This window comes from Fundulus heteroclitus, chromosome 11, assembly GCF_011125445.2.
Source record: "Fundulus heteroclitus isolate FHET01 chromosome 11, MU-UCD_Fhet_4.1, whole genome shotgun sequence".
Classification (NCBI taxonomy): domain Eukaryota; kingdom Metazoa; phylum Chordata; class Actinopteri; order Cyprinodontiformes; family Fundulidae; genus Fundulus; species Fundulus heteroclitus.
Genome location: NC_046371.1, coordinates 31,889,267 through 31,912,635, shown reverse-complemented (window position 1 = coordinate 31,912,635; position 23,369 = coordinate 31,889,267). Strand labels below are relative to the sequence as shown.

Sequence of the window (23,369 nt, the reverse complement as noted above, 5' to 3'; positions counted from 1 at the left end):
TCTTTCTAATCAGGGAACTCATTATACCTGTACGTGCCAACAGGTTGTGCTGACAATAACACTACTCTTTGGACGTTATTTTCTGCCAGCGGATGTTTGTTCAGGAGTAATCAGCAAACAACAGGAAGCTCAGCATATTACAGCAAATGCACTCAGTTTTATCTCTTTGGAAGAGTCCGATTCTAGCCGTTCTATCTGAAGCTGTAACGGCAAATGCTGGATTAGCCAACGTTAACCTTCTTTTGGAAACCTCAGAGTTATAGGTAGGGTCTGCATTTTCTACGCACAGAAACCGCTGTGCAGCAATACTAAAAGCAATTATCCCTAATATAAGATGCCAACATGTTCTGTAATCACTTTGTCTTGAAATAACTGAAATCTTGTTAACTGCGGAGCTGTGCAACAATGACTGCTCTCTCTTACAAGGACAATATGATGTAGTTTCTGCTCTCAATGTTTTCCCTTCAAACACTATGGTGGGAATCTATTATTTATTTTGCAATAGTTTTATAAGAAAATAAGTCACTGTCTTCTTGTAAGAAGCAGTTTGAGATTTTGTTTTATTTTAGCCTGGATATTTTACTTTATGCTAGCTCCATTCACAGTTTATCAAGAACATAGAAAAGGATTTTTTACAAATCAGGATCATCAAGAATTTGTATGAACAGGTCAGTTTTACAAATCAGCCACTCAATCCAAGTCAAATAAGAACAAATCTATGCCTGACGACAGCCAGCTACTCATTACCTCCCAACTAATCCTCTGTTCTGTATGTTTTCAGGATACAGCTTATAAAATGTCGAGACATATAAAAATTTCATCCATATTTATCCTTTTCATCTTTCTCAGAGCTAGGGATCCCCTGAGCTTTGAGCTTCCTGCTCTCTCCGTGTCAAAGTTCTTGACTGATAAACAGTCAGTCGGGCCACGTTGCAGAAACTTCAGCTGCTTTCCAGTCTGCCAAGCTGGCTGCGTGTACAGAGTGGGCGGATTCCATAGAAACACGAGCACAGCATCCACAAGGTCTGCGAAGGGATAAAAAAACATGCAGCCACTAAACCGAGCCGAGATATTTTCCACAACAGAACATCATAATAATCAGCCCCACCAACAACACTTAACTGTCCAACCCAAAAGATTTCATTCCTTCTGTTTGTCTTTTGAGTCGACCAGCTGTACAGAGTACTGTGGCATGAAAGGCATTTGATGCTCGCTCTGGGTGTGTTCAGTTCAACTTGAATGCAGACTAAAGGAGATTACAATGGGTCAGACTTCTAACAGACACAGAGCAAATATTTAACTAACAATACATCGCACAGTCAAACTTGCTGGTCCTGTTTGCATTTTAAATCACCTCGCCTCTTGTTGAGCTGCAAACTCGATTTTCACCGTAGAAAATCATTAGCATTCCTTAAAACCAGTGAGTTGGGCCAGTGAGGGCGATGCCTGTCAAAGTATGCAGATCGTTTCCTGAACGCTCCTGTGCTTCAAACACAGCCTGAGGAAAAGATGCTTGGAGCTTCCCTCCACGAACAAACAAACAGAGAAACACTGTGTGCCACTGAGAGGCATATTATAAATATATCCTTATTCTGGTGGATTATTTTCAGACAGAGAATGTTCTTGGATATTTTTGTGGAGGCTGCGAGCCATCTGTCGCTTTACAAGGCAACAGTACATAATCTATTATAAAAGCAACCCACAAGCCCACATTTTGCCAGGAATACAAATAGTTCTGATGAATCTATCGACAGGTCCTGATCAGTGATCAGAAAATCAGAAACTCAAAAATGAACTGAGCAAAACTCCGGTTGCCTCCGATTTAAACCTGTCTGCTGTTGCGATGACTTGGTTAAGGAGTTTTATATCTAAATCTAAAACAACTCAAGTAAATTTAAAAACTTTTATCCTGGACAATACCTTACCCTAGACTTTCCCAGCCTGAGAGTAAATGTATAGTAAATACCTTTTGCTTCAAACTGTACACAGTCGGCTCTTCAAAAACAGCAGAACGCAGCCAGAGACAGCAGCATATTGTTCATCCAGTCATAGGTGGGTTCATAGATACAGTCCACCTCACACCAAGTCTGAGATAAGCAAAGACTCCCATTATCTGAAGCAGCTCAGCCGAACTGAAGAACATATCTGACATGAACATAAATGGCAGCTCTGCATTTCTAACGCTCCACTCTGATGACGGGTTCCTGGGAAAAGCATCTCTAACAGAGGAGCTGACATGGTCAGAGAAGGAAGGCAGCCCTCCTGGTATCACATTTATTTGCCTCTTTATCTCATCTTGTATTGTCAAAAATAGAACCAGTAGGAGAAAGGACTCAAGCATGATGCAGATATCTACGGAAGGTCAATACAGATCCATTCTGAATTGATCTAGGATTCAGGTTAATCAGTTCTGCGTGTGTCCTGATTGCTGGATACGTTTTCCCCTCTTATACAGGACAAACCCTCTGGACAGCAAGTGAGCCTTAGTTCATATCAATAACAATATCAATATCAATAACTACTTGTAGAAAAAAACTCAACCTTGATGCTGATCTTTATCAGCATCGAGCATCCTAGCAGAATGCCAACAAGGCAAAAGAAATACGTATTTATATGTCTACTGAGCCACAGCAGCAGCAGAAAGCATTCTTCTGTGATGCCACCCAGTCCCTCTTCCCTGATCCAGGTGATGCATCTGTAAACTGCAGCTGACAGAAAACGGGGTTACCTGAGTTGCTTGCAGTAACAAAGGTCTGCAGGAAGGATTTTATGGTCATTATTCTGTCTTACTGGGTGCAAAGACCCGTTGATAAGTGAGGTCTGCTTCACACGGGAACAAAGGCCTTTCTAACACGAGTATGCCTTGCTCAAAGCTTCCACTATTGCCCTGGCTGTATGTTTGGGATCCCTGACCTACTACAACTTGGACAGTGTGGCCCCGTCTCTCGTTTTCTGCATCTTCAAACAGGTTTTCCTCCAGGATTGGCCAGGCTTGAGCTCTGTTCCTCTTCCCATCAGCACAGAGCAGCCCGTCTCTCCCGGCTGGAGCAACACATCCCACAGAGGGAGGCTGCCATGTTTCTCTCCAGGGTTGGTGTTTTCAGGGCGATGTACCGTGCCCATTCTCCACCGCTCATTGCGTTTTGCATGTAGGCCATAAAGTTAAATTTTGGTCGGCACCTTGCTCCCCATGTTGGCAGTGTAACCTGCACGGTTAGCGGCAAACTGTAAACGATGGCTTTTCTTCCTGCCACTCTTCCATAAAGGCAATGTTTGATGCGTGTGCGACCAAACGATTCTCCCACCTGAGCTGGGATCTCTGCAGCTCATCCAGGGTCTCCGTTTGCCTCCTGGCTGCTTTTCTCATTGATCCTCCCTGGCCAGCCAGTCAGGTTAGGCGGCGAGCCGAGCCTCAGTAGGTTCACACCTGTGCTGCATTCCTTCTAGTTTCTGGGACCGTCTGAAACCTGGCGTGTTGTCTTTTGCACAACATTGCAACAGAAAACATCGTATTGTGTGTTTGTAGCATAATATAATGTGGATGTCTTCTCAAGGGCTAGGTATACTTTTGCAAGACAATCTGGTTCAGGTGAAACAGGGAGAATTAAAGTCACCCTCACTCTTTGGTCCAAGGACCGCAGCCTTTATAGCGTCTTCCTGTCGCTTCCATTCATAATGCACAGAAACATTAAAAATTAATGGATAGAAGTGGAGCAATTTCTATCTAATAATACAAAACCAAAGGGATATTTTTATCAGTCGTATGATATCTGTAAAGTTAATTTAAGGTTATTCTGATCAATCTTACATCTCATTTAAGTCAGGGTTCATATAACACTTTCTTTTTCCTATTTTCACCATGAGCACTCAAGGTGAAATGTGGTATTTGCCAATCTGAGACAGAGACTGATGTGCAAAGTGTTAAAAGAGAGCAGTAATCCATTACTACGGGCTGTGTGCTTTTCCACAGAAATCATTTGTCATCTGTGAACAAAGAGAGAAAGCAATGAGAAGCCCATCAATGCCGTATCTTCATTTTACCAATCCCAACCCAGTAGGACTAAGTCCCCCATCCTGACTCCATTCATTCAGCACCGAAAGACGAAGGGTGACAGAGTTCATTTTCTCCTCACCGTCCCTCAGCAGCACAATCAACATTAGCCGTTTCCAAGACAGCGACGCAGGCGGGAGATATTTCTGAGAGTCGGGCCCCGACACCAAGACGGGACCTTGAATTCCCTTCTCTACGTCTCACGCTCGCACAGAACCCAGGCTCAGGTTCCTCCCACTGGGCACACCAGTCAAAGAGATCAGCGGATAACATTTTCTGTGTAATAAAAAGAGCCTTTCACCATTGCACATCTGGACATGAGCGTTCACCACACAACCCCTGCTTATAAATTGCACACCTATGACAGGAGCTGCTTGGATCATGAAATGAACAGAAGTTGAATATTTCTAAAAAACAAACTCCATCATTGACAGGAAAATTGCTCTCAGATGGCAAATTGCTAATCCTGCAGTTAGACACCGTCCCATATGTGTACCTTGGTAAATATAACAAAAACAGCGCTGATCAAACTGATGAAACGGTTTCATCAACAAATGAGGAGTTACAAAAAGGGTTGCTGTCACCCTGCTCAGATTGCCCCTGACTGCACCGCCGTGAGAATTGTGCATCCTTCGGCTTTTTCGAAGAACAGCCTGTCCTGAAAACAGCCTGGAGACCACAGACAGCGTTCCAGATTAACCACAAGTAAAAACGGAGACTTTAATGGTCTACTATAAAGAAATTCTGCGGTAAAAAGCCCTTATATCTGAACTCTCTGTTCAGCTCCAGTCAAAAGCAACAGAAAACAGGGAAAGTTGTAACTCGTCACCCATGTGCTTCCTCCCATGCTTTTACATCAGCTTCTTTATTAAATCCCACAACACGAGTTCTGAAATCAAAGCTGTTTTTGTCCAAACTTTAGATCCAATTATCCTTCACAGTCAGACGCAGCTGTATTATTTAAATATCTGCATTATGAAGAAAACAAAATATCATCAAGACAAGTTGATGCACCTGATGTTTACGTGGCAGGACCAGAATCCTACAGTCAGGACAGACTGTCTTAACGACGCACCGAAGGGCCAATTAGAGACAGAAACTGCCAACTCTCAGAAACGGCAGCACTAAACACAACAATGGCTTGTTTGACTACAAAGGTTAGGATCTAATGAGAAACAAATGGCTGGCTGATCATTCCAGGAGAACCAGCTTGATGCTGCCAACAGGGGGTCCCAACGTAACTCGCCACTAAAAGCCAACAATTTCCATCAAACTTATACTGCTTGTCTAGTTATTTTGTTAGGATTCTTGTTTTATACAAACAGAAGTCTCACATTTCTAAAAAGCATTTAAAAAGAAAAACAAAGTAATGGGTTTAAATTAAATTCAGATCAGCTAAAATAAAGCGTCAATAGCAGGTTCCAGCAGTACATCGGTCTAAGGTCTAGTCAAAAATCTGCTGCGACAATTGGGCTTCCTTAATCCACATTGAGTTCAAACTTTTGGTTGGGTCGTCTATTAGAAATTTGACTATTTAAATACCGACTGGGGGAAATAAATGTGCTGGACCCATTTACTGGCACCTCTGGAAAATATACATTCCCCTTTCATGTTCATCCTTGTATGTAGCAGAAGAGAATTCACAGTCATTATTATTAGAAAACCTTTTATTTGAGAACATCTATTCAGAAGGATGGGGGGGGGGGGGGGGGGGGATAATGTTAACTGTGATAAACAGGCGTGCCAATTACTGGTACCCACAACAATTTAACTTTTTCAAACTGATTACTTACAATGAGATTTAGTACACCATAACACACAGGCCCATTCTTTTTGTCTACTAGCCAGTGGCTAGTAGCCACTAGGGTGGAGGATGCCTAGAGCTGGAGAACATAACTAATCCCAGTTGACATCACAATATCGAGGTGTGCAAACATGCTTAAACGACATCCTGGATATTTCCTTTCATTAAAGCTCAGCTCGCCAATCATCTATTAAAATGCTAAGATGGATTTACAGATTTTATGCCCATATCAGGCAAAGATGGTGAGGAAATGTGACTAATGAAAGGAGAGAGACTGGTGAGGAAAGATGTGTCAGAAATGTCAACAGGTGAAGTTGGCCAAATCCTTCTGGGACTTCAAACTGGAACTAGGAAAGATTTTTTTGATTGCGAGCAAGAAGGCAATCACCAAATGCTGGCTCCAGGCAAGCCCCCCTACCTTCAGGCAGTTCAGAATCCACGAAATGAAAACATTGACTTTTTCCTTCTGTCTCCAGAAGGGGAAAGGAGAGAGACTCTGGGAAAAATTTAACACTTACTCAAAGACTCAAAACAAATTACTTTTGTGAGTTTTATAAATATATCTGCCTCTGCTGTTTGGTGTATGCCCTGCTCCTGGGTTGTGGGTTATATGTGTTATTTGTCTTTATTTTTTTGATGCAGACCAGTAATACAGTGTAAAATACACTGCTCTATATATTGTATGTGCGCTCTAACCCTCACTTGTTTGTGTTTGCCCTTGTTCAAAAACTAAAAATAAAGTTTAAAAAAAAAAATGGAATTGGGTGAATTCAACAGTTACCACAAACTAAGAATCCTTGGCAAATTGAGCTCAAGGTCCAGAAATAGTCATTGGTGCTGCGTTTACTTCAAGGGTAGATTACTGCATGTCTTCATACCAGGACCTTCTGCTTCAAGTCTCAACTATCACAACAACCTGTTCAAAATGCAGATGAATAACTGCTTACTGGTGCTGAGAAACACACGCGCATCACTTCTGCCCTCGCCTCTTTGTTCACTTCAGAACTCAGCTTCAGACTCTGCTAGTCGTATTGGAGGCTGAAGATCCCGTCGTACGTTACTGGAATTGTACATTAAAATTTCAACCTGAGAGCTCGCAGACCACCAAATGATTCAAATCCTGCCTCAAGAACTCAGGCCAGCCTTTTTCAGCTTGCTGCACCACATTTGTTGAAACAGCCCCAAATAGACTCTCCACTACTTCTTTTAAGTGTAGACTAACTTTTGCCCTTTTTATGTTTTTTTATGGTCTTTTGGGATATTTTTCAAACAGTTTTGAAGGTTGGTTGTTACCCCCTTTTTATTATTTTTCAGACAGGTTAAACTGGATTTTAATATTATAAATAAATAAATCTTACTTATTAATTTTTTTAGAAACAAAACATTCCAAAATGGTTTTGTCTGAAACTAAGTATGAATGCATGGAAAAAGCACCTCATAGCCGCTGGTAATTATGGTGAAGAATCCCGGATAGGTGGGCCTGGTTCTCTGCCAAAGGTCCTGTGAGCCTTGGAGCAAGGCATCGTGGACCTCTTGAGACTGTAAATAAATTTTAAACAAACACCTGGTGGACCCTTCCAGTTACCGAAAACCAGATCATTTGATCGTTCTAAAGAATATTGATCGTAAACATATGGCCAAGTCAACAACAAAAAAAGGTTCACCAGACACAAATCCTTCTTTTCCCATGTCCATCATCAAAGGAGAAAACTAAATGCTGACCTATTATAAAAACGTACATTGTTGGAAATGCTGTGATTATGCCTCATTGGAGTTTGTTGAAAATAAGTTTTATGCTACCATGGATTTATTTCCCCTGTCAAATAGTTTCAACCAAATTAAAAGAGCTTTTTTACCCATCTTTACCAGGGGTGCCAATAAACGTGGCTGGCCACTATAATCCAAGTTTACATTGTTTCTAAGATATACAAAAAATACAAATAATTTGTGCACATTTTTTCATTGACGACAAGATTTTAAGAGTTGAATACTAAATTACACAGACTTGCCGATTTGCCTTACAATGGGAACCAATATCCCCATTACAGAAACAAGTCTGTCGCCGTGTTAGGTTTCTGTCTCTGGACTTAACAGGATAAGAATTGGAGAAGGTAAACATGTGTTTGTGCAGATGGGATGTTTTGATCCCGCAGGAATCGTGTTGAGCACACAAGCGCCCCGGGGGGTGCTGCCAGATTCCCTCAATAATCTGAAGCATCCCAGACTTCCAACATCCTCCAGGCGAGACTCCACTCTCTCCTGTCCAACACTACAGCCAGTTACAGGTTCAATTACCCAGGAAACAACATGTTCTTGGGCAAATTCTCTCAGGCTGTTTGATACAGAGAAGGACACGTCAGCTGTAAAATGCCCACTAAAACCCAAATTATGCTAATTAGCGCTTTAAACAACCGAGCTGTCGACAGTCACTTCTGCGTCGGTGTGGCGCTGGCCAAGCCAGCCCGGTCCCGAGCAACTTGGACGGCTTCTTAAATGTCCGACACAAGACAACAAAAACATTAAAATATTTGTATTTTAACTAAGTAAACTGGAGGGAATAAACGCTGAATGCTGCGATAAATACATTAATATTCTGTCGGTTTCTTCTCCTCACCTGTTCGCTTAATGCGGCGCTGCTGCTGCTGCTGCTGTCTGTGATGCTGCTGCTACTGCCACCGCCTCGCTCACGCGAGTCATTGAAGTGTCACCCGCGGAATGAGCCGGGGCCGGTAGGTGGAGCGCGTGCTGGATAGTTTGGCGCAGTGCTCGAATAGATTTCTGGGAAGCGTAGTCTTTAGTAATAAAAACACGGAGGGGAAAGGAAAATGCAAGAAAACTAGTTCAAATGGGTTAATTGTTCTATGGGTAAGATGCGATTTGCGGAGATTTTCACACCTGCATCAGGGTCAGGCCAAATGTTGGTGAGGAAAAACAGATACAACAATAAAGCAATGGACTACAACTGAGATAAGGAGTATCAGTGACTTCAAATAATTTAGTAGGTCCAGAGTACCTACTATTTTTTTTGTCTGAGATACTGATAAACTAAGCCTTTTAGGCAGCATATTGGCTCAACTACACAACTCATTGACCCACTTTGCAAAGGTTCTGCTTAAGACGTGTTTACCTGGAACTCCTCAGCCTGAAGAAGTTTTTTTTTAGAGAAAAGACAAAACGTTTCAACAAAGAAGAATCTGTGCAGAGGACCTCCATTTTTTGTGTGACCTGGATTATTGAGTGACTCTGAAATGGATCATGAAGTCTATTTTCCAGAGCCAGCCAAAGGCATGAAAAAACTTTGCAACTTTGCTTAAGGCTATTCCACAGGAACAGAGAATTTTGTTCTTGTAGCCAAGGTGGCAAGAACATGAAAAACACTTGTTTTGCTCTGTCTAATCATACTTCACAAGACGGAATGTCTAGTTTCTCATGAAGTAGCAGCCTTTAGGCCCTTATTATGGCCTGGGCTTTGAATGGACCAAGTTACTACGCATTACTTGCCAAAGACAGCCTTTGCTATTAGGAGCCATCTTTTAATATGGCTCTGCATGCCACAGTTGGTAATGTTCTCCTATAGTGCACTTTGAATCATCTTGTTACTGTAAAGTGCAATGGAAATAACATCCAGGACTTGTACAGGTCTGGGATCAGGAAAAGGGCTGCTAACATCTCTGCTGACCCCACACATTCTGCACACAAACAGTTTAGACCTTTACTCCCAGGTTGGCGCTACGGAGTCCTATTTGCAAAAACCAGCACCACAGAGACAGTTTCTTCCCCAATCCTGTCTCTCCGATGAAAACAATGAGATCTTGAGTGGTCAGCTACACTGCTTTGAAACACAATAGGCCTTTATTTCACCACTCCCAGTCTCCATTTTTAATTTCTTTACATATTACTAAAACACAGTTTATATATTACAAATGTCTGCATGCCGTGAGCCCTATAATTAAAGTCAAATTCCTGGAATGTGCTCAATCATGGCCAAATTAAAGATGATTCTGATTCTGAATGGTGATTCTGTTCAAAAGACAGCCCCCTCTCACGCCGCACTTCTTGCCGGACGATGAACCGGCGCACCGTGAAGGAGTAAACACACTCCGCGGTTATGTCGAATGTACTCATGGGAAACAGTGACTACCCCAAAAGGCATATATAGACACAAGTCTTCAATTTGTGCTTTATTCGTGTAATTATAAATATGTTTGCTTTACATACTCTGATAAACATTTCACGCGCCGAGCAAAAACTTTCACCGGCAGAATGATTTTGGCGAATCTGCAGCTTCCGGGCTCGAAGCTCCATTTACCCAATCCTCGGGTGTCATTGAGAAACATGGCCGCGTCCACGGGAGCTGCCGACGCTGCTGCGGCAGACTCTAAGGGTCCAGTTTCCTCGAGCATGGACAGTCCAACGATCCAGTACAGCATGGTTCTGGAGCATCTGGTGGGGGAGAAGAGGCCCATTAAAGAGCTTAACCCCGCAGCCCTGGGGGGTTTGCCGGTGCCTGCGAAAAGCGACGAGCAGAAAATGATAGAGAGGGGAATGGAGAGCTGCGCCTTCAAGTCTGTCCTGGCCTGTGTAGGAGGTAAAAAAAAAAAAAAAAAAAAAAAAACACACGCACACACTTAAATCCAGGATCAGGGGAAATAAGGTGTCCAACCAAAGCCCTGAGGTGGTGATCCATCGTTTCTGAGGAGAAGATCCATTCTCTGAGTCCTGACCACGTTTTAGAGCTCCTGTCAGTGAAACAGTAAACCTGAGCTTGTACTGGTGCATTTTTTTTTGTTTGCTTTGCTTTAGGTCTAATTTGACAACGAGTCGCTGATAATATTTTGCATTAGGCCTAAAACGTTATTGAGTTTGTTTATTGAGGAAATAAAGGATGCCCTGTTTGTTGTTTTCCATCAGGCAAGGAACACAACAAACGTGTGATGGAAGGCGGTCTGGTCATCTGACGCCTTGACACAAAAAACTAGAGGCAGCAAAAAAAAAACTACAGCAAACCGGCTTAAATTGGAGGCACGTGGAGGACGAGCGAACCAGCAGAGTTGACAAAGACTCCTGGATAGGTGTGGAAACGTTTTCAGGAAGAACTGAGCGAAAGTCCGGTTGCCTCCGATTTAAACCTGTTTGCTGTTGCGATGACCCGGATAACTGAGAATTTGATCAGGCATGTAGCAAAAAAAAAAAACAACAACAACCTTTGCACAACATCCCCGCCTCTAAGACATAGTGGTGGCAGCATCATCCTGTGGAGACTCTGAAACAGGGGCAGGAAAGCTGGTCGGAGCAAATGAGAACGTGGATGGTGCAAAAATACTGAGAGGTCCTAAAAGGAAACGTTAGCAGAGGCCGCTAAAGACTAAAGGCTGGTTCACATTTCAGCTGTAGGTGTGTTCACAGACACGCTCCGTCATCTTTGACTGAGCTGTGGCTGCTTTCTGAAGAAGAGGTAAAAACCATGCGCTGCTTTGGTTTGGTCTACCCCATAAAGTCCCAATAAAATACCTTAAAGTTCATTGTTGTAACGACACAAAGTGGAGGAAAGGTTCAAGGTGGCAGGAGGCACTGCGCGTGTAAGACCGACGAGAGCGTGTTTTTCATCGTCCGCGTCAGCAATTCTAGTTATTTATGTTTCGATCTTACTACGGTGCGTTTGTCTTCCACAGGGTTTGTCCTCGGAGGAGCCTTCGGCGTGTTTACGGCCGGCATCGATACTAACGTCGGCTTCGACCCCAAAGACCCCCTGAGAACCCCGACAGCTCGAGAAGTCCTTAAAGACATGGGTCAGAGGGGGATGTCCTACGCCAAGAACTTTGCCATCGTGGGGGCCATGTTCTCCTGCACCGAGTGCATCATAGAATCGGTAAGTGACATCATTCCCTGTCGAGTCCTGCTGCTTATTGACAAATGACATTTTGTGTCACCATTGTTGAATATATATATATATAGAGAGAGAGAGAGAGAGAGAGAGAGATTACAAATACAACACATTTCCACATTTATTTTATTAACAATATTAAGCTAGACGTTTTAAGGTGTTATAGCGCCCTCTGCTGATTACATCGAATTGCAGTCTCACTGAAAACTAAAATGTGAATAAGCTGAAAACTGCGGTGGGAACGGCCACCTTTGCCCTCCAATAGTTTTCTTTCTGTCCCTAGTGGACACACCCATCACTGTTTTGCATCTGTTTGATTTGATCTGCAGCACCGAGGCAAATCTGACTGGAAGAACGCCGTGTACAGTGGCTGTGTAACCGGAGGAGCTATAGGGTTTCGGGGTAGGTAACCTCCTTTCTCTTCCCAATTTGGCGCTCCGTTTCACATCCTCCTACCATTTGGCCTTTTCTTCTGTTCTGAGTGCAGCTGGTCTGAAAGCCGGGGTCCTCGGATGTGGGGGGTTTGCCGCCTTCTCTGCCGCCATCGAATATTACCTACGATGAGAGGCTGAGGAGCGGCTCTACGGAGGAGAACTTGTTTTATACGCGGACTCGCTGTGAGGAACCCAGTGTACAGAAACTAGCAGCACAGGGACCTGGACAGCACTTGTAGAGGATGCTCCATTTGCAGAACCTCTTGATCAGAGAGACTTCTGGACCCAGGTCATGGTGACCAGGCCTCCTATGCCCAGACAGCCACTGTTCGGTTACAGGCGCGTCATATGCATTTACAGGCTGTAATCACTAGAATTATTTATATTCAAGAAGGTGTTTTTTTTTTTTATCAGGTTAATGCGTTCAGTAACAATTCCTCCTTTAATCTCATAGTTAATGATCAGAGCTATTCGAGTTTCAGTGGCTTTAAGAAATCTGAACCTCCCGCAGCTCCTGACCTAAGGACATTTTCTATTAGAGGGGCTTTGATGAAACATGCAAGACGTTTTTTTTTTTGTTGACAGACTGTGTACAGTTTGACTGCACTGCGGGTTGTAGTCGGTGTCTGTGTGCTTCTGAGTATGAATAAAAGGATACTACGGACATAAGAGGATAGAAAAGGACAGATGCTGATGCTCTATGTTAACTTTCCAAAATCTAAAAAGATAAACTTGGTAATATTTACAAGGTATATAGATTCAGACCCTTTTATTTAGATACTCGTAAATAATATCCATCAGGACCATCTCCAGACCTACAATGGCCGTCTCCTTAAACTGTGCTGGGTAAGGAGGCCATCAATCAGTGAAATAGCCAAGAGAGCCCATGGTACCTGTGGAGGAGTTGCAGAGATCCACAGTTCAGGTGGAGAGATATATCCAATCAATCAATCTTTATTTGTCAACTACAATTTACATCGTACTCGAAATTTCAGTTCCAGTACAACCGTCCATCACATACATAAACAAACAATCCGCAAGGCAACTGTGCTAAGGTGTGAAATGCACAGATTTAGCTTTTAGGGGAGAGTGACAAGAGAAAAGCAACAGAGGAAGAAGGTGCTCTTGTCAGATGATTCCAAATCTGAACTTTCGGCCTATGTGCAAAAAAACGAACCCTTACTGTCAGCGTTAACACCACATCTCCACCGTGCTATGAGGAGAGGGTGGGGTGCTTTTTTTCAGCCAGACCACTCAGAACGGATGGAGGGGCAAAAACGAGGCAATCCCAGGACAAGCCACTAAAGTCTTGCAGCTGTAGCCGCAACAAAAGGAGGGTTCTTCAAAGTAACGAGTCAAAGGGGCTGAATACAAATGAAAACCACACTTTACAGACTTGTAAAAAAAAAAAAAAAAAGAACTTTAAATCCATGCGTCATTTTCAGAACTCTATAAATATGCACCACTTTGTGTTGGTCTATGACATTAAAGTCCCAATAAAATAAGTTGAAGTTGGCAGTTGTAATGGGATAAGTGGAAAAGTTCAAAGGGTATGAATACTTTTGGAAGGCACTATTGGACCAAAGCAACAAGGATCCCATTTAGAAGCCACGCATGGGGCACCAGTCATGTGGAGGACGGTGTTCTGGTTAGATGAGAGCAGAACTGCAGTTTCTGGCCTGTATGAGCGAAATGTGTGGAGAAAAGCTGATGCTGTTGCTGTGGGTGTACTCACCCTCAGCGGGGACAGGGAAAGATGTATGGAGGGATGCTGCTGACTTCCTCACACTGGGAGGGGGGGTCAGATGCCAGTAGGACTAAACAACAGAGAAGTTTAGATCACAGCACCATTATGTGTTAGAGTGGCCCTGTCAAAGCCCAGACCTAAATCTGAGAATTTGGCAAAACATGAACACTACTGATTGCAGATGCTAATCATCCAATCTGAGCTTGAGCACTCTGGCAAACAGAAATCACTTGCAGCTGTAATTTCTGCTACATGTCCTGCAAATTCATAACTCAGAGGGGCTGAAGACACACGTGCGCCACAATTCAGATTTTTATTTTTTAAAAGAATTCAGTCATTTCTTATGTACTCACTAATTATGCAATGTTTTGTTTTGGTCTATCACATAAAATCCCAGTGAAATACACTAAAGATTGTGGCTGTGATGTGAGAAAACATGAAAAGCTTTAGGAGGTATGAAAACCTTTTGTGACAAACCAAACCTTTTATTTCAGAAAACCAGGCTTTGCTTTGTCTTTCTTCTCATGTGTTACCTCCTCTTAAAGAACCTCACTGGTTAGAAAGTACATTTCCTGATTAAAACGGGCCGTATTCTTATAACAGTCACTCTGAAGGAGATGCAGCAGAACCTTCTCAGAATCAGAAGGCCGTTATTCAGCCTTTACTCCTCAACATGCCGCGGTGTTAAACTAGGACCGGTGAGTTTAAAACAATACATACAACCAGATTCTAGCGTTTATGCAGTTTGTTGAAAACCTTATTTTGTTCTGTTAGACAAGGGGCTCGCTGGATCGCCCCACAAACTCAGACTATCTTCTAAAGGCGTGTTTGAAAATCTTATTTAGTCCCTAGAAGAGCAACCTAATCAGAGGAATTTAAGAGGCTAGACGTGTGACCCACGCTCTCTGTTCCTAAATACTACAAACAAACAGAATCAGAAGATGGATTTCAGCTTTTTAACAGACTGCGCCTTCTCAATTCAATTCAATTTATTTATATAGCGCCAAATCATGAAACATGTCATCTCAAGGCACTTTACAAAATCAAGTTCAATCATATTATACAGATTGGGTCAGATTATACAGATTGGTCAAAAATGTCCTATATAAAAGGGAACCAGTTGATTGCATCAAAGTCCCGACAAGCAGCATTCACTCCTGGGGAACCGTAGAGCCACAGGAAGAGTCGTCTGCATTGTACATGGCTTTGCTGCAATCCCTCATACTGAGCAAGCATGAAGCGACAGTGGGAAGAAAAACTCCCCATTAACGGGAAGGAAAACCTCCGGCAGAACCGGGCTCAGTATGAACGGTCATCTGCCTCGACCGACTGGGGTTACAGAAGACAGAGCAGAGACACAACAAGAGAGACAAAAAGGCACAGAAGCACACATTGATCTAGATCTAGTCTTCTATGACGCCTCTGATTGTTTCAGAGTGTTGGAACACACACACGAGGGTAAAACGTTGCATTCAGTGAAACACTGGCTTCCTCCACACAACCCAACCACAACCTCTAGGTTTTGGAATAATTTCACTGGAACTTGATGAGAAAAGACTAAATCAGAACAAAAGAAGAAAAAGCAACAAGACCCATTGTCATGGTTTTCAGGTGACGAGCCCACATGCAGATACGATCGGGAGGCAAAGCACAGTTTTAAGATGTTTATTTTAGGAAACAGGCAGATCTATGGACGGAACTACGGGTGAGTCGGCTGGGTCAGAACGTCAAGGCTGGCGAGTCTGTAAGAAAGAGGAAGTCAGGAACTCTGAAAGTTGAACCAGGGGAATTGCTAGAAGTGCGCTGCTTACCATTTAGCCGGGCGGACCTAACCGGGAAGAAGTAGCGTCGGGAGTACTCTATGATTCTACTCAGCTGGAGTTAGGCGGCTGGTGGCTGAGGACGGCTGATGTAACTGGCGAGGGATCCTGAGCGAACCTCGTCGGCAACGGTTGACAGATGGATTGACCAGAGTGAATGCAGAACCAGCAGGAACCGGGAGAGGGGAAACTCAGGCCTCGCTGGGTAACATCCAGGAAGTATGAGGGGAGCGCCAGAGCAAAATCTGAGCAGGCGGTTCTGCTGGTCTGTCTCTTCGGAACGAGACGTCAAGACGGGTGAGTGCATCCAAGCACAAAAATCTGAGGCAAACAGAGATCCAAAAATTAGTCAAAAAACGAAGAGCAAAAACTCACAAGCTGGTGTCCGAGCGTAGGGACAGAGGCCACGTCGTACCACGACTGGTTAAGGCTCTGGCGTCTTCCATCTGTCAGCGCTCTGCTTAAGAAGCCAGAGGAAGCCGCCTGCAACGAGCTGCAGGTGTGGGCCACGCCTCCTCAGCCAACCAGACACACCTGAGGAATAGAGTTAGAGTAGAGCAGCACACAGAGAATCCTGACACTACCCCCCCCTCAACGGCCGCCTCCTGGCGGCCCAGACGAAGAGGTGCTGGGCTGAGTAGCCCAAAAATCTGAAATCAAGTCCTTATTCAATATAGTAGCTGCGGAAACCCACGAGCGCTCCTCAGAGCTACAACCCTCCCAGTCGACGAGGTATTGGTGACCCCTACCTCGCCGACGGGCATCCACAACCCTGAGAACCCGAGGGTTCTGACTGTCCTGGGAGGGTGGAGGGGGTCCGGAAGGAGGGCACAAGTTGCTGTCCAAAACGGGCTTGATCTGGGACACATGAAAAGTAGGGTGTACTCGGGAGTGAGGGGGCAGACGTAAACGGACGGTGCTCGGGTTAATCACCGTCTCTATCTCATAGGGACCAGTGAACCGGGGAGCAAGCTTCTTAGCGGATGGGTTGGACAAAACGTCTCTGGAGGATAACCAAACCTTCTGACCGGGGCGATACTGAGGAGCTGGTCGGCGGTGCTGGTCGGCAAACCTCTTGCTCCGCTCTGCGGTGCGAGTGAGGGCAGTGATAGTTGTTCTCCAGATGTCCTGGCAGCGAGCAATGTAGTCGTTTACGGAGGTGAAGGGAATCCTGAGTTCATCTGTGGGTAGAAGTGGAGGCTGATATCCCAAAGCAACCTCAAAAGGTGAACGTCCAGTAGCTGAGGTGATGTGTGAGTTGAGGGCATACTCCACCCAGGGCAAAAACTTGTTCCAGTCAGAGGGTGAAGATGACGTAAGGCAGCGGAGAGTAGTTTCTAATTGCTGGTTCATGCGTTCCGTTTGGCCATTAGTCTGAGGATGATATCCAGAGGTGAGTGTATAACGGGCACCCAGAGCAGAGCAAAAGTGCCGCCAGACCTGGGAGATAAACTGAGGACCCCGGTCAGAGAGGATGTCAACAGGGATGCCGTGAAGTTTGAACACATGTTTGATAAGAAGCTGGGCTGTCTGGAGGGCGTTGGGTAATTTGCGGATGGGAATAAGATGACAGGACTTAGAAAACCGATCAACTACCATCAAGATAGTTGACATACCTTGGGACAAGGGGAGACCGGTAACGAAATCAATCGCAATGTGGGACCATGGACGTCTGGGGATGGGAAGAGGATTTAACAAACCGGAAGGTGGCTGCGTAGAAGACTTATTCTGGGCGCAAACGGGACAGGCGAGAACATATTCTCTAACATCCTTAGTCCATGAAGGCCACCAGAAACGCCGGGAGACCTGGGAGACCTGGGACTGGGTTCTATAAATGCCCGGATGGGCGGAAAACTTCGTGTCATGACTCCAACGTAGAACCTCAGGACGAACAGACTGGGGAACGTACTTAAGCCCAGGTGGCCCTGTACCTGGGTCCGGGTCTAAAAGTTGGGCCTGTCTGATTCTGTCCTCCAGATCCCAATGCAGTGCTCCAACAGTACAAGTGGGAGGAAGAATCGGTTCCGGCTCCCTCTCTTGTTCAAAAGAGGTAAACAGACGGGACAGTGCATCAGGCTTGACATTTCTGGAGCCGGGTCTGTAGGTGATGGTGAGGTTGAATCGAGAGAAAAACAAAGACCAACGGGCCTGTCTTGAGTTGAGTCGACGGGCTGACTGCAGATAGGAGAGGTTCTTGTGATCTGTCCATATTATGATGGGCTGCTCGGATCCCTCTAACCAGTGCCGCCACTCCTCCAACGCTAGTTTAATAGCTAGTAGCTCACGATCACCTACATCATAGTTCTGCTCTGCCGGGGATAAACGGCGGGAGAAGAACGCACAAGGGTGCAACTTACAGTCAACCTCCGACTGTTAGGACAAAACCGCTCCCACCCCGGTATTAGAGGCATCGATCTCTAAGATAAACTGTTTGGCTGGGTCGGGGTGAACTAGTATGGGAGCCTGGGAAAAACGGGACTTAAGTTTACTAAACGCCTCCTCGGCCTCTGGACTCCAGACATAAGGAACCTTGGGGGAAGTGAGAGCATGTAAAGGAGATGCTACCTGACTATAGTTCCTGATAAAGCGCCGATAGAAGTTAGCGAAACCAAGAAAGCGTTGGAGCTGTTTGCGCGACTCAGGAACAGGCCATTCCACCACTGCCCTTATCTTTTCCGGATCAGACTTCACCTGTCCGCCCTCTAAAACCAGACCAAGAAAGGAAACAGAAGACTGGTGAAAATCACACTTCTCGGCCTTAACAAATAAGCGATTTTCTAATAATCGCTGGAGAACAAGACGGACGTGATGTTTATGTTGTTCTAGGTCACGAGAGTAAATCAGGATATCGTCTAGATAGACGAAAACAAAAACATTCAGAAAATCCCGAAGGACATCGTTCACTAATGCTTGAAAAACTGCCGGAGCATTGCACAAACCAAAAGGCATGACTAAGTATTCAAAGTGACCTAGCGGGGTCTTAAAGGCCGTTTTCCATTCATCCCCCTGTCTCACCCGAACCAAATGATAAGCGTTGCGCAGATCAAGTTTAGTAAAGATCTTAGCGTTCTGAACTGGTTCGAGGGCTGAGGATAATAGAGGGAGCGGGTACTTATTCTTAACGGTTATTTGGTTAAGCCCTCGATAATCGATACAGGGTCGAAGGGTTCCATCCTTCTTACCAACGAAAAAAAACCCGGCGCCCAATGGGGAGGATGAAGGACGGATTAACCCCGTTGCTAGAGATTCCCCTATATACTTCTCGAGCGCTTGACGTTCTGACCTGGAGATGTTGTAGAGCCGACTCACCGGTAGTGGAGCCCCAGGCAATAGGTCAATAGCGCAATCGTAAGGGCGATGTGGGGGAAGTGAACAAGCCTGAGTCTTACTGAATACCCTCTGAAGATCGTGGTATTCTTCCGGAATTAGCGAGAGGTCAATAACGTCCCCAGATTCTGTCTCAGGGGAAGTGGTAACAGATACAGTGCGAGCGGACTGTAAGCAACGAGAATGACAAGCTGGAGACCAAGATTCTAATCGGGACTCGGCCCAGTTAAACTGCGGGCTGTGGACACTTAACCAGGCTAAACCCAAAACAACGGGTGAACGCTTGACAGGGAACACGAAAAACGAAAGTTGTTCCCGGTGGTTACCCGAAACTATCACTACTAGTGGTCGAGTGCGATGGGTGATTAAGGTTAAACTCTGCCCATCCAAGGACGACACCCGGAGAGGCTCAGGTAAAGGTTCGACCGGCACACGAAGCTGATCCACTATGGTTTGGTCAATTAGGTTGAAGTCCGAACCGGAATCAACTAGAGCCGAGACATCGAAAGTATCTTGATCAAACATTAACGTCACTGGTAAATGTAAGCGAGAAAGAGATGGCGCCTTAGTGACTACTCGGGGGCTAGAACTACTAACGTCCACCGTTCTCCCCGTTACGAACGGTGGACTGGATCTTTTGGCCGAACCGGACAATCTTTAAGGAAATGACCTTCCCCTCCACAGTATAGACACAAGTTGCCCGCGAAGCGCTGTTGACGCTCCTTATTGGTTAAACCAACCTGGCCCAACTGCATGGGTTCGGGAGGTGATGGAGCGGACCGCGGTTCCCTATGGGTGAGCGTGGAAGAGGTGGATGATCGCATGACTTGGTTCGGTCTAACTCGGCTCCGACTACGTAGCCGGGTATCCAACCGGATAGCTAGCGCCACAAAATCCTCAAAATCCCCGGGTTCCTCCACCCGGGCTAATTCATCCTTAAGGGATTCATCAAGAGCCTGAAAAAATACTGCCTTTAACGGTCTTGGTTGCCAATCCGCCGCTGCGGCAACCGTACGAAACTCCACTGAGAAGTCAGATACGCGTCGACCGCGCTGTCTTAACGAGAGGAGATGACGAGACTGGTGAGCCGAATCTAACTCGGGCGAAAAAATAGTTTTAAACTCGGTAACGAATTCCTAAAAAGTAACCCCGAATGACTGACAATCAGGGAATCGAGCCTCAGCCCAACTAAGTGCCTTACCTGTTAGGAGTCGTAAAACATAAGATATCTTAACCTCATCTGAGGCGAAAGTCTGGGGGGATCGGTTAAACACCAGTTTACACTGAAAAAGGAAACCTCCGCAACTCCCATGGTCACCAGAGAACTTCTCCGGACTAGGTGACGCGCCATCAAGTGGCGGAGCCCAAAGCTGATTATCAGTGCTCGGAGCGACGGGAGGCGGGGTGCTAATGTTTTGAGTGACAGGCGACGTCATCGCGGAAGTAACTGTGTCCATGAGCTGGCTAAACTGAGCGGCTAATCTATGAAGCTGTTCCTGTGTTGAATTGACGGCTAAACCTAGCGACTGCATCTGCTCCTGCTGTGCGGCTAACTGCCGCCCGAACGTATCCGCTGGACTTTGGTGGCCAGAGCCTTCTTCTGTCATGGTTTTCAGGTGACGAGCCCACATGCAGATACGATCGGGAGGCAAAGCACAGTTTTAAGATGTTTATTTTAGGAAACAGGCAGATCTATGGACGGAACTACGGGTGAGTCGGCTGGGTCAGAACGTCAAGGCTGGCGAGTCTGTAAGAAAGAGGAAGTCAGGAACTCTGAAAGTTGAACCAGGGGAATTGCTAGAAGTGCGCTGCTTACCATTTAGCCGGGCGGACCTAACCGGGAAGAAGTAGCGTCGGGAGTACTCTATGATTCTACTCAGCTGGAGTTAGGCGGCTGGTGGCTGAGGACGGCTGATGTAACTGGCGAGGGATCCTGAGCGAACCTCGTCGGCAACGGTTGACAGATGGATTGACCAGAGTGAATGCAGAACCAGCAGGAACCGGGAGAGGGGAAACTCAGGCCTCGCTGGGTAACATCCAGGAAGTATGAGGGGAGCGCCAGAGCAAAATCTGAGCAGGCGGTTCTGCTGGTCTGTCTCTTCGGAACGAGACGTCAAGACGGGTGAGTGCATCCAAGCACAAAAATCTGAGGCAAACAGAGATCCAAAAATTAGTCAAAAAACGAAGAGCAAAAACTCACAAGCTGGTGTCCGAGCGTAGGGACAGAGGCCACGTCGTACCACGACTGGTTAAGGCTCTGGCGTCTTCCATCTGTCAGCGCTCTGCTTAAGAAGCCAGAGGAAGCCGCCTGCAACGAGCTGCAGGTGTGGGCCACGCCTCCTCAGCCAACCAGACACACCTGAGGAATAGAGTTAGAGTAGAGCAGCACACAGAGAATCCTGACACCCATAGCTTATGATTCGGGTAGAGCACACACTGCCTGGTGGAGAGCTACCACGCAGCAACACCTGCCAGTGCTAATGCCATACAAATGAGCTGCCGCTGGAGGTATCTGCCATGTTTCCACAATAACAGCATTTCCTTCTATTTGCTTATGAATTTTGCATCAAGTTAGCTAAAACCACTGCCAGAGAGAGCTGTTGGCACAGAAATCCTCTGGCAGGAGCAGACCAGTCACACAGGAGTGCAGGCAAATGCTGCTGGACTGAGTTTGATTTAAAAAACTTTATTATTTGGGAGATTTATTTCAACTTTTAGTGTAATTAAGTGCATATAACCACTAAACCTCTGTAAAAGTAAAGTCTTACATGTATACTCAGAGCCTTTGTATGACCTTCTTTAACTTGCAGCCCCTCACATCCTGTACCCCTTCTGTTCAAACGTTCATCTAGGCGACTGCAGAGAGGAATCATCTACGGAGAAGCATCACACATTATGACACATTTATGAGAGAATAGATTTAATAATTACTTTTTGTTTTGTAAATTAATATTTACTGTGTTTAGCCTTTTTCCTTATGATGGGTTGACGGCGCCCCACAGCTGTGAATAGTGATGCTCTCTGATCAGTCTGTATCTTTACAAGGCTTTTTTACTTTCATTCTGAGATTTCCACTTTTTGCAGCAAAAAAAAACATGAATCTGAGAGACACAGAGCCCCTTTCCATCCTGACCGGCATGATGGCCGAACGTGGACGCTTCAGACATCTGGAAATGGAATCATAGAACGAAGCGGACTCGTTGAGGTCCATAATTTTTTTTCCTTTTGATTTTTACAAGATGTTAAAAGAGACAGCGGCACATTTGAAGGGTTGCTTCAAACACCTGCGGGTGGGGCCCCCATGACGCACATCATGTAAATGAGTCCAGCAGTTTTGACTTAATCAGTTTTGATGTCAGAGTGGGGAAAAAATGTTACTTGTTGTTTAATAGTGTTTCTATTCTATGTAGTATATTCCACCCTGTAGGTCAGGTGACCTACAGGGTCACCCGCTGCCCTATGACTGATGACAAGTCCTCGGTCGCTGATTAGCAGTCATGCTCCAATGCAACGCTGGAAAAATGCGACATCATAAAGCAGCAACATGATCCAGCTGTTTGAAGCCACGGCTGGTGGTCCCAAGTAACTTCCAATATGACAATCACACAGTTTAGTGTTTATAATTAACACTAAAGCAGTATTTCTAAGTAATGGGTCTGATCAAGAGGATCCTGCAGATCAACTTGTCATGCCTCCTCAAACTACAAGTTGGATCTTCCTGCAACATTCGACAGGCTTCCTGTCACGTTGGATGGTAAAGTTCCCACCAGAAGCGCAGTCTTCTCTTCTCTGCATGTGCTGCATTTCCTCTGTAAGTATTTTTGAGCAAAGTCTGATCGATCTCAGGAGCATCCGTTGCTCACTAAAAGACCTCAGCATCCTCAGCAGGTAGAGTCTGCTGTGACCCTTCCTGTAAAGAGCAGCAGCGTTGTGACTACAGTCCAGTTTATTGTCCAGAGGAACTCCGAGGTACTTAGAGTCGACATCAAAGAGGTGGGCTTTTTGTATCATTCCCTAGATTTGCGTCTGCATAACATCCGGTCCATCTCTGGGGTCTAAGAAACAATTTCTTTGCCTTCATTGCTGGGTTTCTCCTCTGATGTGTAGTGTCAGTGGTGGCACTTTATGCTGGATAAACAGAATCGAATTTATTGGGTGATGAGAAAAATTAGCACGACATGGGCAATTCATGACCACAACCAGGTATCATCACCAAGAAACACCAGAAAGCCAAGACCTAATTTCCAGCGTAGTCCTCCAGATATCCAGCACACCACAAGTATAAAATCAGCAGTTTAGGTT

General features: G+C 45.2%; 2 protein-coding genes across 3 annotated transcripts in view; one reads left to right on the top strand and one right to left on the bottom strand.

The window, feature by feature from the left end:
- The window catches only part of specc1 (sperm antigen with calponin homology and coiled-coil domains 1), a 117,655-nt gene extending 109,093 nt beyond the window's left edge, over positions 1–8,562 (bottom strand). For both annotated transcript variants that reach the window (XM_012871237.3, XM_021320849.2), the window contains exon 1: positions 8,470–8,562. The gene's annotated coding sequence lies outside the window, so the exon portion shown is untranslated. The remainder of the gene's footprint in view (positions 1–8,469) is intronic.
- Positions 8,563–10,160: 1,598 nt separating this feature from the next.
- On the top strand, positions 10,161–12,857 carry timm22 (translocase of inner mitochondrial membrane 22 homolog (yeast)). The gene is made up of 4 exons (XM_012871240.3): positions 10,161–10,443; positions 11,528–11,724; positions 12,069–12,141; positions 12,227–12,857. The coding sequence occupies exons 1-4, from the start codon at positions 10,191–10,193 to the stop codon at positions 12,301–12,303; spliced, it is 600 nt and encodes a 199-aa protein (XP_012726694.2). The 5' UTR covers positions 10,161–10,190; the 3' UTR covers positions 12,304–12,857.
- Positions 12,858–23,369: the final 10,512 nt, after the last annotated feature.

Coding starts and splice junctions, on each gene's coding strand:
- timm22 (XM_012871240.3), top strand. CDS start 10,191: ATGGCCGCGTCCACGGGAGCTGCCGACGCTGCTGCGGCAGACTCTAAG. Junction 11,725..12,068: donor CCGAGTGCATCATAGAATCG/GTAAGTGACATC, acceptor TTTGATCTGCAG/CACCGAGGCAAATCTGACTG. Junction 12,142..12,226: donor AGGAGCTATAGGGTTTCGGG/GTAGGTAACCTC, acceptor TTCTGAGTGCAG/CTGGTCTGAAAGCCGGGGTC.